This window comes from Polistes fuscatus, unplaced genomic scaffold, assembly GCF_010416935.1.
Source record: "Polistes fuscatus isolate 324 unplaced genomic scaffold, CU_Pfus_HIC Scaffold8, whole genome shotgun sequence".
NCBI lineage: Eukaryota > Metazoa > Arthropoda > Insecta > Hymenoptera > Vespidae > Polistes > Polistes fuscatus.
In genome coordinates, this window is record NW_025113162.1 from 2,716,645 (window position 1) to 2,732,255 (window position 15,611).

At 28.4% G+C, this 15,611-nt stretch overlaps 3 protein-coding genes across 23 annotated transcripts in view; 1 reads left to right on the plus strand and 2 right to left on the minus strand.

The window, feature by feature from the left end:
• The window catches only part of LOC122524907 (glutamate-gated chloride channel), an 81,624-nt gene extending 73,955 nt beyond the window's left edge, over positions 1-7,669 (minus strand). For 6 of the 18 annotated variants that reach the window (XM_043647416.1, XM_043647415.1, XM_043647414.1 and 3 more), the window contains exon 1: positions 6,465-7,663. The gene's annotated coding sequence lies outside the window, so the exon portion shown is untranslated. Of the gene's footprint in view, positions 1-6,464 lie in introns of all 18 variants that reach the window. The other 12 variants (XM_043647422.1, XM_043647421.1, XM_043647420.1 and 9 more) reach the window with 6 other exon arrangements.
• LOC122524910 (trypsin-4-like) lies at positions 1,590-10,457 on the plus strand. Of its 3 annotated transcripts, XR_006305667.1 has the most exons (7): positions 1,590-1,683; positions 8,703-8,920; positions 9,025-9,113; positions 9,194-9,446; positions 9,566-9,718; positions 9,795-10,030; positions 10,367-10,457. XR_006305667.1 is itself a non-coding variant. In XM_043647428.1 (6 exons), exons 2-6 carry the CDS (start codon positions 8,849-8,851, stop codon positions 9,945-9,947), a joined length of 720 nt encoding a protein of 239 aa, XP_043503363.1. In that variant the 5' UTR covers positions 1,590-1,683; positions 8,703-8,848; the 3' UTR covers positions 9,948-10,035. The 3 variants fall into 3 exon arrangements, 2 of the variants coding, with proteins under 2 accessions (XP_043503363.1, XP_043503364.1); XM_043647428.1 differs by lacking the exon at positions 10,367-10,457 and having other exon boundaries at positions 9,795-10,035; XM_043647429.1 differs by lacking the exons at positions 1,590-1,683; positions 10,367-10,457 and having other exon boundaries at positions 8,658-8,920; positions 9,795-10,035.
• On the minus strand, positions 9,986-14,507 carry LOC122524909 (flavin-containing monooxygenase FMO GS-OX-like 2). Of its 2 annotated transcripts, XM_043647427.1 has the most exons (7): positions 12,677-14,507; positions 11,953-12,161; positions 11,735-11,876; positions 11,482-11,618; positions 11,196-11,399; positions 10,805-11,090; positions 9,986-10,658 (listed from the first exon to the last, which is right to left on the minus strand). In XM_043647427.1, the coding sequence occupies exons 2-7, from the start codon at positions 12,159-12,161 to the stop codon at positions 10,359-10,361; spliced, it is 1,278 nt and encodes a 425-aa protein (XP_043503362.1). In that variant the 5' UTR covers positions 12,677-14,507; the 3' UTR covers positions 9,986-10,358. The 2 variants fall into 2 exon arrangements, with proteins under 2 accessions (XP_043503362.1, XP_043503360.1); XM_043647425.1 differs by having other exon boundaries at positions 11,953-14,507.
• Between the last annotated feature and the right edge of the window lie 1,104 nt (positions 14,508-15,611).

Below are 15,611 nucleotides of genomic sequence, written 5' to 3' on the forward strand. Positions count from 1 at the left end.
ACAATGTATGATCGATGAATAGGGTTCGTCAAACGAGGTAAAGACGCTTGCAAGGAAAATCCAAGAGGAGACAAACAATCGGCCGTTTCAATAAAACCGAGTCGATAACTTATTTTTAGATCACTCCTGTAAACGTAGGATATCTATGTATATACGTATACATATATATATTATACATAACCATGTACACAACACGTGTATAATAGATGTTAGGAAAGAATGATGAAGGCCAAACTCTAATGTATCTACATAAACAAAATTTATAAAAAAGAATATTAGTATATAATAAAGAGAATTTAACGAAAAGATGATACTGTAGAAATATTCATTTTATATATATCCGATCATTTATTCTTGAGATATTTATACGTATATTCGTAAATATTTATTAATATAATATGTATATATCAATTTTAATTCTTAAAAACTCATCAACTAGAATAAACCGAAAATATATGTAAAGACGAAATAACAAAATCTAATAGATCGCGAATATAAAACTATCGATCTATGAAATTCGATTATCTCGTTAAAGTTTCTAAAGGCTCGGGTTTTCAAGCACATGGCCCGAAAAAAATATCTATTTTCTCTTAAAAGAGATGAAGTTCGTTACCTATGTAGTTTGCTACAAATCCGCGTTGTTGGAATAAAATAAATATGTGTATAGTCTTTGCATATTTATACATACCTGTATATACATGAGAATATACATATATATGAAAACAGGAAAAATACCCTTCTGAAGAATCTAGATGAATTTTATCTCTTAGTTTTCTAGTGAATTCATATGGAGTCACACGGTCACTCGCTTCGAATGAACTTTTGACCCCGCACTATGCATCGCCATTAACGCACATGTTTCATTAAAACTATAACGTATAATACATATGCGCATATATACATATGTGACACATACACACTTTATTTCATTTTATCTAATTTTTTAACGTTCTATTTTTCATCTATAAATACATAAACACATACATACACACATATATATATATTGTACACGTACACTTTCTATCATTTTGTCTTATTTTTTGAGTTCCCGTTTTTTTTTATCATTAAACATAGCAAAAAATGTGTCGTGGTAGTTGGATATAAACCACTTCACGGGCAGTGACGTCAACACTCGGAATATATTTCCTTGCCAATTATGTCAAACGCTAAGTCTCAACGTTCGCCAAATTAGGGATGACATGGTAGTGCTATTGCTTCTACTCCTACTTTGCTCCTGCTGCTGTTACTGCTCTTGCTGCTGTTACTGCTACTGCTGTTAATATCTCTGATGTTTCTACTGTGAACTAATATCGTCACTTTCCTGTTGCAACTATTACACACCGATGTTGTGAATACTAGTGCATCTACTAATATTGCTGTTACCAGTGTTGCTGATATTACTGATGCTATCACTGGTGTTGACATTACCAACAGTGTTCCTAACTAATGATCTCATATAAATTATTCATTAGAAACTCTAAAAATTTTCAAATTGTCTTAAAAGTTATTAAACAAAATAATAATAAGAGGTTAAAATATTAATTATAATTAATCATGAATTTCTTGATGTTATATTTTATACTGTAAATTATGTAAATGTGAAAAAAATGATCTATTATATCGTCTCTGTTTCATCACGAAAGTTTCTTAATGGATAAACAAGCGAATCAAAGTTCTTTCTAAGTAAGTCTGTTTATTATCCTATACGGAAATTTTTCTATATCTTGCTGCTTTCGATGCTGAATAAGAGAGAATTTATTTATGCTCTTAATACAGAAAGCTATTCGCTTTTATCGTATTTTCTCTCTCCTTCTTTCTCTTTCTTTCTTATTTTAATTTCCAACAAACAATAGATTTGAAGTCTAATTATCAAATTAATTAGCAAATTACATTTCCTTAATTGGATCAATATCATGTAAATAAACACAATGCCGAACGATATTGGCCATTTTGTTTAATTAACTAGTAAACAATTTTTTTTATTTCTTTTTTTTTTTAACATTTATATTGAAATAAAAAAGTAAGAAATATATAAAAATAACAAAATCGAAATGATCTCGATCCTTCCATCCAATATCTCTCATCTTTTACTACATATAATGCAACTAAACATATACATAGGTACATTTACATATCCATGGAGTAAGGTAATGGCTTTTAAATGGCAACGATATCGTCGCATTAACCATCCTGCAATTACTATTAACGAAATTCTCTCAGAGATTTAGCTGCGCGATCGATCGAACGTCAGTTTATTTTCATGAAAATACTGTAAGCAGATTTTCTTCAACGGACAATGAAGATAAAGTATTATATCGCATAGGGTGATTACTTGAAATTTTGTTAAAGAAATATATCAATGTGTAGATTACACTTGTAAAATATATTTCTTTATAATGCTATGTAATATTATTATTTTGTCTATATTTTAATTTCATTCTATACATAACAAAATGAATTATTACTTCATATCACAAATTATGGTACGCATATTAAATATAAATTTTACATTTACAATAGTATACTATAATAATACTGATAATATAAATAATATTATTATATTTTCGAATTATATAATTTTTTGTCGTCTTAAATTATGGATTTTTTAACAAAATAAAAAGCTGATTATTTGAATGATGTAATAGTTATTTAAACAAAATTTATGTATAAACGTATATAAATATGTGTAGACGTAAATCATAAAATCTCGTAATGCTTAATTGTTGATAATGACTGAATAATCTTATTGAAAGTTCCAATGGGTAAATAATTGTATCCTTTATGACTGATGAACTATGCCTAACGATATCCGAAGGTAGATTCTACTGTAATAAACCAACGTGATGATTGTTCCGAGTGTTATACTTGTTTGTTCGTTCGTTCGTTTGTTCATTTGTTCATTTGATGCTTGTTACTCGGAAGATATGAAAAATAAACAAACCACCATTCCCATCAACAACATTGACACGATACGAATTATGTGAAAGATTCTGCTGATTTGAGAACGAGCAGAAAATCGATGCTTGATAAATATCTTCGACATATCCTTGATAATTAAACATCAGCAATAATTACGAAAAATATCCATTGATACGAATGCTTGCTTGGATAATCGATGAACCGTTAAGCCCTGTGTTACATTATTTTTCGTATCCTCAAATAAATTACATAATGAAAATTTTATAAGAGTTATTAACATTATATTATAATGAAAAACAAATTTGAATTTGAAAGAAGTATCGAATATAATTATTATAAAAATTCAGATATATCTATGTGCGAGGGAAAATATAAATATTACGAGTTGCTAATATAAAGTATACTAACATTTGAAAGAAATATCGAATATGATTTTCATAAAAGTTTAGATAAAAAGGATAATATTGTATGTATTACAAATTAATATAATGTCTAATATATAACATTATTCACAATAATTTTTATCATTATATTATGCTACCTAAGTATAATTAATTTCGTAATAAACAAAAAAAATAAATAATACTCACAAAAATACACTTCACAGTTGTATAATGTTATAAAGGGTTAATAAACAAGAAAATAAATAAATGAATGATGAATATATTAATAATCACATAGAAAAGAGAAGTATGTTCTGAAATGTCAATTCATTTGACAGATAAACGAAAAAGCTCTCCAACGTCTTTGTCTTCATAACGCCACTTAACTTCAAATGTGGTGTAAGGATTATTACCTTGCCAAGGGAAACATTTGTGCCAGATTGTGACCGCAATGAGTGTGAGCAACCATATAAGGGTTTGTCTGGCTATATAACTTTTCACAATGTGTTTTTAGAAGGATTAAGATATAATATTATCCTGTGGATCACGTACTCTTGACGCTATTTCGTCAAAGACCAGAAAATTTCTCCTAACTCTTCCTCTTCCTTTGACGATTTATTCCTAACTTTCGTTATTTCAAACGAAAGACTGAGAAATTTCTAAAGAAGGCAAAAATAAGTTTACACACAAAACGTGTGTAAATGATAAAAACTAATAATATAAGCTAGGTTGAAAGTTTTACGGTGATTTGAAAAATCAATTACTCTTTTTTGCTAAACTTTCCAAACAGTTTGCAGAATATAAAACTATAAGTCTAACTACAAGCCTAAAAAGTCTTAAAAAAGTATTATTGATTTTTTAAATTACTTAGGAACTTTTGACCCACCCTGCATAAATAAATATAATATAAGCCACTCTGTAAATGTTTTCAGAAGAGAAAAAGAAGAAAAAGAGACATAGACAAAAAGGGAGATCGATTTATTGATGCATCTGACAATGTTACGAGATAAAAAAAGTTATATTAACGAGAGCTAAATCGGAAGAAAAGCCATAAGAACTTAGCTAAAGCTTGCAATGCGCTTAAAAGTGAATTATCTTTGAAAATAAACGAACAATCCTATTACGTGATTATAAAATGTATATAAAAAAAATTAAGCGCAAAGAAGAAATGAATGAAACATACAAAAATCATGAAACGAAAGTAATAAGTGAAATAAGTTCAATTATGAAAGAAAATCGAATGAACCATCAAATAATAAAAACAATAATAACAATAACAATAACAATAACAATAACAATAATAATAATCGTACATGAGTGTGTAACACGCACACAAGCGCAGATACATATTTTTGACACGTTGATAAAGGACGTTAAACGCATAAACGATCAGGAGGATGGTAAAACAAATATAGATAGATAGCGACATGAATATTTTACGTATTGAACGAAGGCCATACTATCGACCAAAGTGCAAATGAGTTTTGCACAACGTCGAAATAATTGAATAAACGGAGAATGGTGTCAAGCGAATATCTGCTCGAGTTGTTACGTAGAAGGAAGTAGTAAATAAATTGCACTAACCTTCGTGTTAGTCTACTCGAATTGGAATGAAAATCTGAGAGTACCGCGACTAGAATAAACAGTAATAATAAATAAATACATAAATAAATGAATAAATTGATACAGTTTTACAGAGCTATCCTCTCCACGTTCTTAATTTGTATTTTTTTTTTGTTAACTTCTTGCGCGATATCAAGGATTAAGAAAGGAGAAAGAAAAAAATAAGTAAATACATTAAAGAACGAAAAACTCATTTTATTCATACGCCTATGCTTTTGAGTTTACTGCCAAAACGTGGGAGAAATAAATAGAACGACCAGTACGCATGTTGGATCGAAGTGAAAAGGAACGGTATAGAAAATATTCTACGAAATATAATTGTAGTACATATTTACACATATTAGGATACGATTGCATGTGGGTGTGTGTGTATATGTGTATATACACGAGAAAAAAATAACATTAATCGTAATTTCTAAAATGGGAAATAAGAAGATCGAATCGAAACAATTCAGTTCGCCTAAACTAACTTCATTTATGCTTAAATAATAAGCCAATCGCTTTTAACACGCTCGCAACAATCGTGTGTACATGTTCGACTTGCTTCGCGACAATCGGATTACGGTTTCACATATACGTTCAAAGGTATAACACGTATACGTTATACATTAACTCAGCAAATGCAAAGGGATCGATCCTAAAGTCGCGTGAGCTCTCGTTTATTCTTTTTATTTCTTTTTTATAATTTTTTTAATTTTTATACCTTTCTCTCTTGCTATTCTTCTGATTTTCCTTCTCTTTTCATTCTCTCGCCAGAATTAATAAAGAAATAATAAATTTCAAATGCTGCGACACACAAAGTTCCTGCTTCCGACGCGTTCTATCTTCGCTTTGATAAATAATGATAAAGCAAATTCAAAGTAATACTTTGTGCACTCTAGAAACTTATCTTCTTCTTCTTCTTCAATATCATCTTCTTCTTCTTTTTCATCTTCATCTTCTTCTCTTTACACTTTCTCTTGGTATATATGAAAATATTCTATGTTAATTAAAGAACGAAGGAGACTCTTTGTTGTATAAAGATCGATATCTTTTACACAGCTCCTTATTTGACGTTTCGAATTCGTATGACGAAATTATCTCGAGTTAGAATGTTAAACGCCATTGATATTCTACAAAACTATACCCCCAATAAGGATGATTGAAAAAAAAAATAGAAAATCCATATATTTTGTAGAGAAATTTCACTTGCGCCGAAATATAATCAAATCGAATCAAGACAAAGGATAGAAATTTTTATCGTTAAGAGTATAAAACGGCAAAACATTTGGCGCTATTCTAAGAACTTCAAATTTCAACGATCTTGGCAACACGTAATCTCAAGTTAACGTTGACCGTAAGCGACGATGATTTCTAAGTAATTTTCGTTTACAAAATTAGCATACGCAAATCGATGAAAAGTGTAGTTAAATGAGAGATATTTGATAATAATTATAAAATAAAAAGAATGTGTAAAGTGTAGAATCATGTTGTCAAATATATACGTAAAGAAAGTTAAAATGGCGTACCCTAAACCCCCTAGTAATTCATTGGACTTACCATTGTTCTTGTCTTCGCACGTCCGTCTTCGATTTTTCTAAGTCCACCCGTACTTTGGTAGAAAAAATCTGTCGATCTTCTTGATTTCTACGAAATTGATCGTTTCGATAACTAAATCAACGAAGAAATTCTCTTCCTTATTTCATATGTAAGTATATATGTATTACGATCGCGTCAAAAGTGATTAATAATTGGAGAAAAGAGAAAGCGCACCAATGGCAATGACAACGATTAACGAGTGACCAATCCTTAGCCACGATTCACTCGCGCGAAGTTAGTAGCCAATTCCACGCGGTTACGCGACGCGTGTAGTTGTCGGTCGTGATAATAGTGGTTGTTCATTGGACAACTGCAGAAAAGAGACAGGTGTAGCTAAAACTAAAGATTTTTCGAAAGGAACGAAACAAAAATTACTATCGGTGAGAGAGAGAATCTCACCGATATAATAATATGTTCTTTCTTCCTTCACTGTTCATTCTTCTTACTATTCTATATATCTATCTATCTATGTATCTATCTATCTATCTATCTACCTATCTATCTATCTCTATCTCTCTTTCTTTCGTTTTCGTTTTCGTTTACAAAGAGCTCGTTGAAGGAGATTCGAGCTCGAACGTGAAATTCCTTCGCGAATGCTCGCGCGTTATGTCACTCGGAAGAGTTCCTGGCAAACAATCAAAAGAGATCGCTGACTCTGACCCTCTTTTTCCCTCTCCTTCTCTCTCTTTCTTCTATTTCTTTCTGTCTCAACCCAAAAGCCACGATAAACGTCGCACCTTTTTGTTCTCCTTTCTAATCAACGATATTTAGTTATTCTTCGCGAATTAGAACCCTCCCTGTTTAATCTCTATCATTTCTACAAGATTTTTCTCTAACGCGGAAAAGATACTTTTATTTCTCTATTGTCTTAGAAAGAAAAAAAAATACACGTTATCTACGCACTGTCCAATAATTTCTATTCTCTTTATTAATCCTTTCCCTTTTCTTTTCTTCCCCTTCTTCTTCTCTTTCTCTTCCCTTATAGCCTGTTTCGCACGCACCACACGTACGCACGCACGCACGCGCGCGCACACAGCACACACACATACGAAAAGGGCGCGCGCGCGTCCGCGAAGCTCCGCGGTGTCTTTCAGACTGAGGGGTAGTTTCGTCGACGGTGGTTCGCCTACATCACCGCCACCCTTCGACCAAAACTTACACTAAAATATCGTCTCTCAACTACCGTCATCCTTCCTTCCTTTTTTTTTTCTTTCTTCCTTCCTTCCTTCCTTCCTTCTTTCTTCTTCTTCTTCTTCTTCTTCTTCTTCTTCATCTTCTTCTTCATCTTCTTCTTCTTTTTCTTCTTCTTCTTCTTCTTCTTCTCCTTCTTCTTTTTCTTCTTCTTTTTCTTCTTCTTTTTCTTCTTAAACGTTATACGATCCTTCTTCTCTATTACTATTTGAATATTTATTAATAAATATTATGATTTGGTAATATATATCTAAAAAATAAATACTTTAGAATATTTGTTTGTTCTATTTTTTTTTAACATTAAAGTGACTGCATTAATTTTTTGAAAGTACTTTCCTTTTTTCTTTCTTCTTTAAATTTCAGAGATTTTATATATTACCATATTATTTATATTGTTTCTAATACATAGTATATCGAATTATTCCTTAAATAATATTTATTTTATTTGATTCGAATTCGAAATTTAGAAATTTATGTTTTAACCTTTCAATTCGATTGCAACGTAACCCAAGCCGACATCTTTTGGTCGAATATAGAAACGATAAAATTTGTTAATGATTATAACAATACAATTCATTTTCTTTTTTAAATTAATTAAAAAAGAAATATTTATATTCGTAGATTGTAAAAATGATACATAAGTTTCGTGTATGTTAAAAAATTGTTATGCATTGCTATAGTTTTAATTATTTAAAAATTTCCAATTTTTTTACTTATTAAAAACATTTAATATTATACACATTAATATTATTATTATCGAACTTACAAATTGTTAAAGGTCACATTTTAGGAAAAAATGCAATGTCATTTTCATTTTGTAACATTTAACTTACAATTAGCAATTTTATCGTTGTTACCGAAAGTATATAATTATGTGTATATATATATATTGGAAAAAAAGATAAACTTTTTATAAATTTTGCTTATACTTGAAAATATTATTTAAATTCGTCAAAACTTCCTTAAAGTAAATAACGTTTTCACATTCTGAGTATTTCCACTTCCTAGCTTTTTTTAGTTCGCAATTTCTATAATATGGAGTAAAGAAGTATTGTATAATAATAATAATAAGAAGAAACACATGAAAAATTAAGTTGTACAATCTGTGAAACAAACTTCTCGTATGTATTACAATTTTATACCATTAATAAAAAATGATTCTCCAACCATCGAATAATAGAATCGTTGGAGGCGCATATATAAACATCACGTTCGTTCCATACATGGTAAGATATAACAAACTTAATAAAATTATTACAAATAAAAAAAAAAAATTTAAATCAAAAAAATATTTATTGCATCGCTTTATTAATCGAATAATTTCATTTAGCTCTCGCTCATGTTGAGAGGTCAACACATATGTGGTGGTGGTATTCTTAACGAGAATTTCGCTATAACGGCAGCACATTGTGCCGAAGTGTAAGTTTGAATAATACAATAAATTAAAAAAAAAAAAAAAAAAGAAGAACTTTATACTGAAATAAATATCCGATTTGTAGAGTTGCTAGACGTATAAATGATTCCACAGTTCGTAGCGGATCTTCTTATAGAGACAAAGGTGGTGTCATTCACAATGTAGTAAAAGTAATTAATCATAAAAAGTTTGATTCGAATACAAACAATTATGATATCGCGATCCTAAAGATACACCCACCTTTTAAATATGATAGTAGTACTCAGCCATTAAAGATACCATTTAATAAATCGACTCCTAGTGATTTAGGCTTTGTAGCTGGTTGGGGATACTTTTTGGTAAAAAACTAATAATAATGAAAACTATTATAATAATAATAAACATTTTCTTAATATATACATTTATATATTAGTAAATATTTTTAATCATCATTTTTAACATAATTTATAATTACAAGAACTTCGACCCGGTTCTCTCCGAACAATTGCAATATGTTCTACTACCAAAAGTATCGAAAAACAAATGTAAAGAAGATTATTCAGGTAGCTTTGAAATAACTGAAACTCAAGTATGTTATGGATTGAATGAGGGAGGACATGACGCTTGTAGAGTAAGAATCAATAATTTTAATCTTAATTAAGAATATTCGAATGATCACTATGATTTATTACATTGTTTACACTTAGGGTGATTCAGGTGGACCAATGGTTAATTTGGATAATGTTTTAATCGCTGTGACATCGTGGGGTGATGGATGTGCACACCCAAATCAGCCGGGTGTTTATACCGATGCTATTCTACTTCGTGATTGGATAAAGAATAACATTGGAAAACATTAAGACGGAAATTAATATGACGAAAATGTTACGAAAAACAATTATCTATTTCGATAATGTTAAACAATATATTTATTGATACAGATGTAAATATATATATATATACAGGGTGAGCCAGCTAATGTTGGTACCTTAAATATCTTTGTTGTTTTTAAATATACGTCAAATGTCTTAAGGACAAAATTAACGGTTCAATGGAGTTCTCTCGATGCCATCAATATTTTTGTATTCATGTCATATTTTTTAAAGATATCAAATTCACTTTTATTTTTTTCAACTTTTTTCTTAAGACATTTAATATATCTTTAAAAACAACAAAAATATTTAAGGTACCAACATTAGCTGATTCATCCTTATATATCAAAGTTATTAATGTCGTTTTGTGTTTAATCATTTTACGATTGTTTAATATTATTAATTAGGTAAGATGACTTCGACATTTTGACCATTCTCGGAAACGACAAATTTAGCATCTTTGTAATGCAAAAGATTACCCTTTTTTCTCGAATGCCATGCCTTATAACCAGCTTTATAAAATGCTGGAAGTCGATTGAATTTACCTGCATTTGCCAAAAAATCGTTATATTCCCATTGTTCGGTCATCATTCTATGTGCATGTCTTTTTTTCAAGGTTTTCAATTTCGAATCTTCGAGCATTTGAGATTTTGAAGGTAAAACAAAACGATTTTTTAAAAGACTTAAGAAATATTGTATCTAAAAAAAGAATTCTTTTCTCTTTTATACGTTCTTCCTTTAATTTTGAATGCAAATGTTAAATTAAACAAAGAAATCAGACAAAACTGTTATTTAATAAATAATAAAAATAAAAAATCTCTATATAGATAAATAAATATTTATACCTGCATATAAAACATAGGAAATGGTACTATTTGTGATGGTATACCAACGATAGCCATTGTTTGATGTTCTATATTAATAAGATGCTTATATAATGGGGTTACGTAATTATCATCGACTCTGACGTCACAACTTTTATCTAAGAAAGGAAAACTGTATTGGTATCCAGTACAATAAAGAAAGACGTCGATGGTAACGGAAGATCCATCTTTCAGAAAACATTTCGTTCCTTCCAATCTGTCAACTCCAACAACTTGGATCATATTAGACGGAAATACGCTCATGAATCTATACGTACAGATATCAGAAGAAGAAAAAAGTATATGTATATACTTTTATATATACTTTGTATATAAAATAAATATAATAATGGTAGAAAATTATATAAAAAACCTTTCTTGATTATGACTCAGGTAAATGGTAGAAGAATGTTGAACTAAATCGATTGCAATATCGATACCAGAGGAAGCAGCACCCAAAATTAATACTATTTTATCTTTAAATTCTTCCGGTTTTCTGTATGAATGACTATGCGTCACTATACCTGGAAAAGTGTCCATACCTTTTATAACAGGCATATATGGTTCGAAATAGTGTCTATAAAAGAAATAGACAAAATCCAGGATTAAATTTTCCCATAAAAAGGTCTTATACAAATAACGAAGAAAACAAAATATACCCATTACAAATCATAACTGCATCGTATCGATGTTCCTCCGTATGTTGAGTTTTTAAATGTTTAACACGTACCAACCATTTCTCTTCATTGCTATTATCCAACTTAATTGGACGTATATTCTCAACTTTTACATAAAACTAATGCAATTATATATATGTATATAATTATATAAAAATGTTTGTATAACTATAATGTTTCAAGCTTACAAAAAGTTCAATATACATTAAAAAGAAAATGATATTCGATCGATTACCTGTATGTACTTAAGTAATTTAAAGTGTTCCACGTAATTACGCAAATAAGATAAAACTTCGGTATGAGATACACAGCATGGTTCCTGTGCTTCCATTCTCATGTAATCAGGAAAATTCATGATTTTTGCAGGCAAATTTGTTCTAAAAAAATTACGTCTTACTTATTGATAAAATCTATAATAACAATGATAAAACGTAAAAAAATCATTTGACAAACCTTAAATTTTGATACATGCTTGAATGAATTGGTAAACCATTTTCGTTTAAACCGATTCTATGATTATATACCCAAGTACCACCAACATCACTGGTTTGTTCATATACTATTATTTCAAAATTCGTTTCTTCCGCCAAATGTTTGGCTGCGCATAAACCAGCTGCGCCTGCACCGACTACGCATACTTTTTTATTGACACTTTCCGCCATCTATGTTTTTCAAAAGAAAATACGTAAATGTGACGTTTATGAGAACGGTCGGTAAGAAAAAAAAGCATTTATAACAATTTATTATATCGTTAAGTAACACCATGTATCGATATAGTATTTAAATTGTAAACATTAATAATAATTATAAACGAAATTTTGGTATGCATTATTCTTTTTCTACGTTACGAAAATAAACGCAATAATTATCCTTATTACACTTCACAACTGCTGTTTTTTACTGGGCTATTAGATAAGAACTTGAAGATGATTACAAGTATTTTTTTTTTTAATCAAATTATGCAAAAATGAAATATAAAATTTCAATATTTTTTATAATAAAGATATAAGATATATATGTTTAATTTGTTATTTAAGAAGCAAGATAAGAAACTTGTTTTACGATTAACCGAATTTTCTCTCTCTCTCTCTCAGAACTTTTTAATAATTATTAATTTTTACTTCGGTCTTGAATATTTCTACCAGATAATGACAGCAACTTTTTTATACATATTAACCTATTCGTGAGGTCTATTCTCTTTTTATATGCTCCGAGACTTATTCATAACAAGAAAAGTAATTCTAACATTCTGTCAATAAAAACCACAAGTTAACCACGAACACATGCGTATGACTAAAAAACTTAATGTCTTTACAAAATGATAAGATAGATACTTTGATAAGAGAGAATAGTAATTTTTTAAAATATAATTTACAATTACAATAAATAAGCAAATTGTCTCGCGTATTAACCACAATTTATGCATTCTCTATAAAATAGTATGTTATTAATATTAATATTCGTTTTCAAATGAGAATTTAAAAAAATAAAAAAGAAATAAAAGAAAACAGGAACAAGTATAAGATTAGGATTGTAAAGACCTTAAAAAACAATTTGGTTTATCAACCAAAAAAACAGGAAAAAACAAACTTGAAATTTATCTACAATTTGTAATCAAAATGACGTCCACGACGATAACGTTAAGTTGTGCATCAAAACAAAATAACAAGGAATATTCATATTCTCGATGAGAAGCTAAAACTAACATTAAAATATTTATTATTATTATTATTATTATTATTATTATTATTATTATTATTATTATTATGCTATGCCTTAATAATGCAATATTACCATGAAAGTAAACGACATTGTTACAGTAGAAGTATTATTGATTATATCCAAACTTAATTGTACTCGATCTAGAACAATCAATAAACAATAAGAGTCTATGTTACAACGGATTACATTTGTTACTTCGACCCTAAACTTATTGTAAAATAAGAAATATAATACATAAGCAAAAGATCTAATTTTAATTGCAACTTTTGTTTTTCTTTCCTTGATGCATTATAAATCTAAACAGTTTTGAAAAACAATCATTTCAATTTATCGTTTTTTTTTCAAATATCTAATCATATGTTGCATAATACGCACATAAGGAGTATACATGATTAGAAACTATATACAGTTATCAACGACAACGATCATATTTAATTTTTATACTTGATCATACTTATAGATTTGGTTGTCATTGAAGGAAGTACGAGTAAAATTGAAAGTATGCGTCAAATTTATTTAATTAGATGAACATCCCGATGAAATAAAGAAATATGGTATATCTGTTTTGATATTAACATTAAATTATTATAATAAACGTTAAAAAAAACGTGTACTTTCAATATCAAAATACTATTCTTCTTCATTTATTTTTTCAATAATTTAATCGATAGAATTGAGTGCAAAATATACATTAAACAACAATGTTCATACATCACTATCAACTATATTCGTTCACAATCTTTTTGTTAAGAGAGATGCATAAACATGATTGAAGTTACATCATCGAATAATCACTGCATTTTAACTCTCTAATTTAATAGAGATTTATCACATATCATTTTTACATTTAAAATATCAAAATCATATTCATTTTAATATCTTATACAATAAATTTATTTTTTAAATTGATTTTAAGATTTATGATTTCGAAAAGTTCCTTGCTAAGCAATCACTGTTATTTTAGGAATACCTAATAATGGTCTTTGTTTTTAGTTCATTTTTTATCCTTAACAATTGCAAATTTCACGGATGATATTAAATATTATAATCATGAAAGAAAATCCATTCCAATTGTGTGCGGCAAATCTCTTAAAATAGTGCATTAACAAATAACAGAATGGATATTAAACATTTTTTATAATAAAAATCTGTAAATGCACGTATGTTTAAACAAATATCTTGCTTTTTAACTACACTATACATATGCATGTATACTGAAAATAATGTTTTTTATTTTAAGAAAAAGATGAAATAATTTGTATTCTATAAAAAGTTACAGTGAACAAAACCACAAATTATTTACTTAAATTTAACATATTTGAATATTAAAATTTAAACAATTCTAAATTCCTATATACAAAAATGCTTAATTCGATAATAATAGAAAGCATAGAAGCGCTCAATCGAAGGATTATTAAAGAGTAGAAAAATTAATTTACAATAAAGAATTTTATACAAGTATTTGTTTATAACTACGACTTGCATTAGCCACGCATGCTCGTTTTTAATGTGCATTAAAGAAATTCTCTAAAAAGGGTCTTCCAAAGTCTTATAGCCATATAACAAATAATTATATATTGTATATTTGGTGTTATACTTTGATTTATAGTGCATTAGTTTATTTACTTAAATATATATATATTTCTTTTTTTTTTCGTGAAGTACTTGCACTGTAATATTTTCTATTTGCAAGCAATTTAACTCCTTTAGTCGAACATGGTGACTACAGACTTTGCATTAAATCTCAGACTCATAACACAGAAACATTCCAAGGACCCGAATTTAATACCCTTAAAATATGAAGTACAATGTGTGATTAATATTTATTATTATTATTAATATTATATTAATATTATTATCATTGTTATTATTAAGATTATCATTATCTGTTATTGTAGCAAATATAGAAAAATGAATGCCTAATGACATTCCTATGTGTAAGTTAATACAAAATTATACAATATAAGTTTTCAAGAAAAATGAAAATTTGATAATGTCTTTATAACAAGCTGTATATATGTATAAAATCACAAGTTGTAATGTGATCATAGAAAATATACATTGTTCAATATTTAGTTGATTTATGTTGAATTGACAATTAATACCAACTCTATTATTTCATACCAGTATTAAGTTGCATTTACGCACAATGCGCTTAGGCTTTTATCAAGTTCTTGGACTCATGTGGAACAGCAATTGGGCGGATTAAGTAGATTATATCAATATGAACTTCAATATGCGATTAAAACTTTCGTGGTTTTTCTGCATGCAAAATGTTGCAACACTTTACAAGGCCTTTCATATAATAAATCTTAATGCAATGTTTTTCCAAGAAAAAAAAAAATATATATATATATATACGTATATATATATATATATACATACGTACA

Coding starts and splice junctions, on each gene's coding strand:
- LOC122524910 (XM_043647428.1), top strand. CDS start 8,849: ATGATTCTCCAACCATCGAATAATAGAATCGTTGGAGGCGCATATATA. Junction 8,921..9,024: donor TCACGTTCGTTCCATACATG/GTAAGATATAAC, acceptor AATTTCATTTAG/CTCTCGCTCATGTTGAGAGG. Junction 9,447..9,565: donor CTGGTTGGGGATACTTTTTG/GTAAAAAACTAA, acceptor TATAATTACAAG/AACTTCGACCCGGTTCTCTC.
- LOC122524909 (XM_043647427.1), bottom strand. CDS start 12,161: ATGGCGGAAAGTGTCAATAAAAAAGTATGCGTAGTCGGTGCAGGCGCA. Junction 11,091..11,195: donor CTGAGTCATAATCAAGAAAG/GTTTTTTATATA, acceptor CTGTACGTATAG/ATTCATGAGCGTATTTCCGT. Junction 10,659..10,804: donor TTCCTATGTTTTATATGCAG/GTATAAATATTT, acceptor TTCTTTTTTTAG/ATACAATATTTCTTAAGTCT.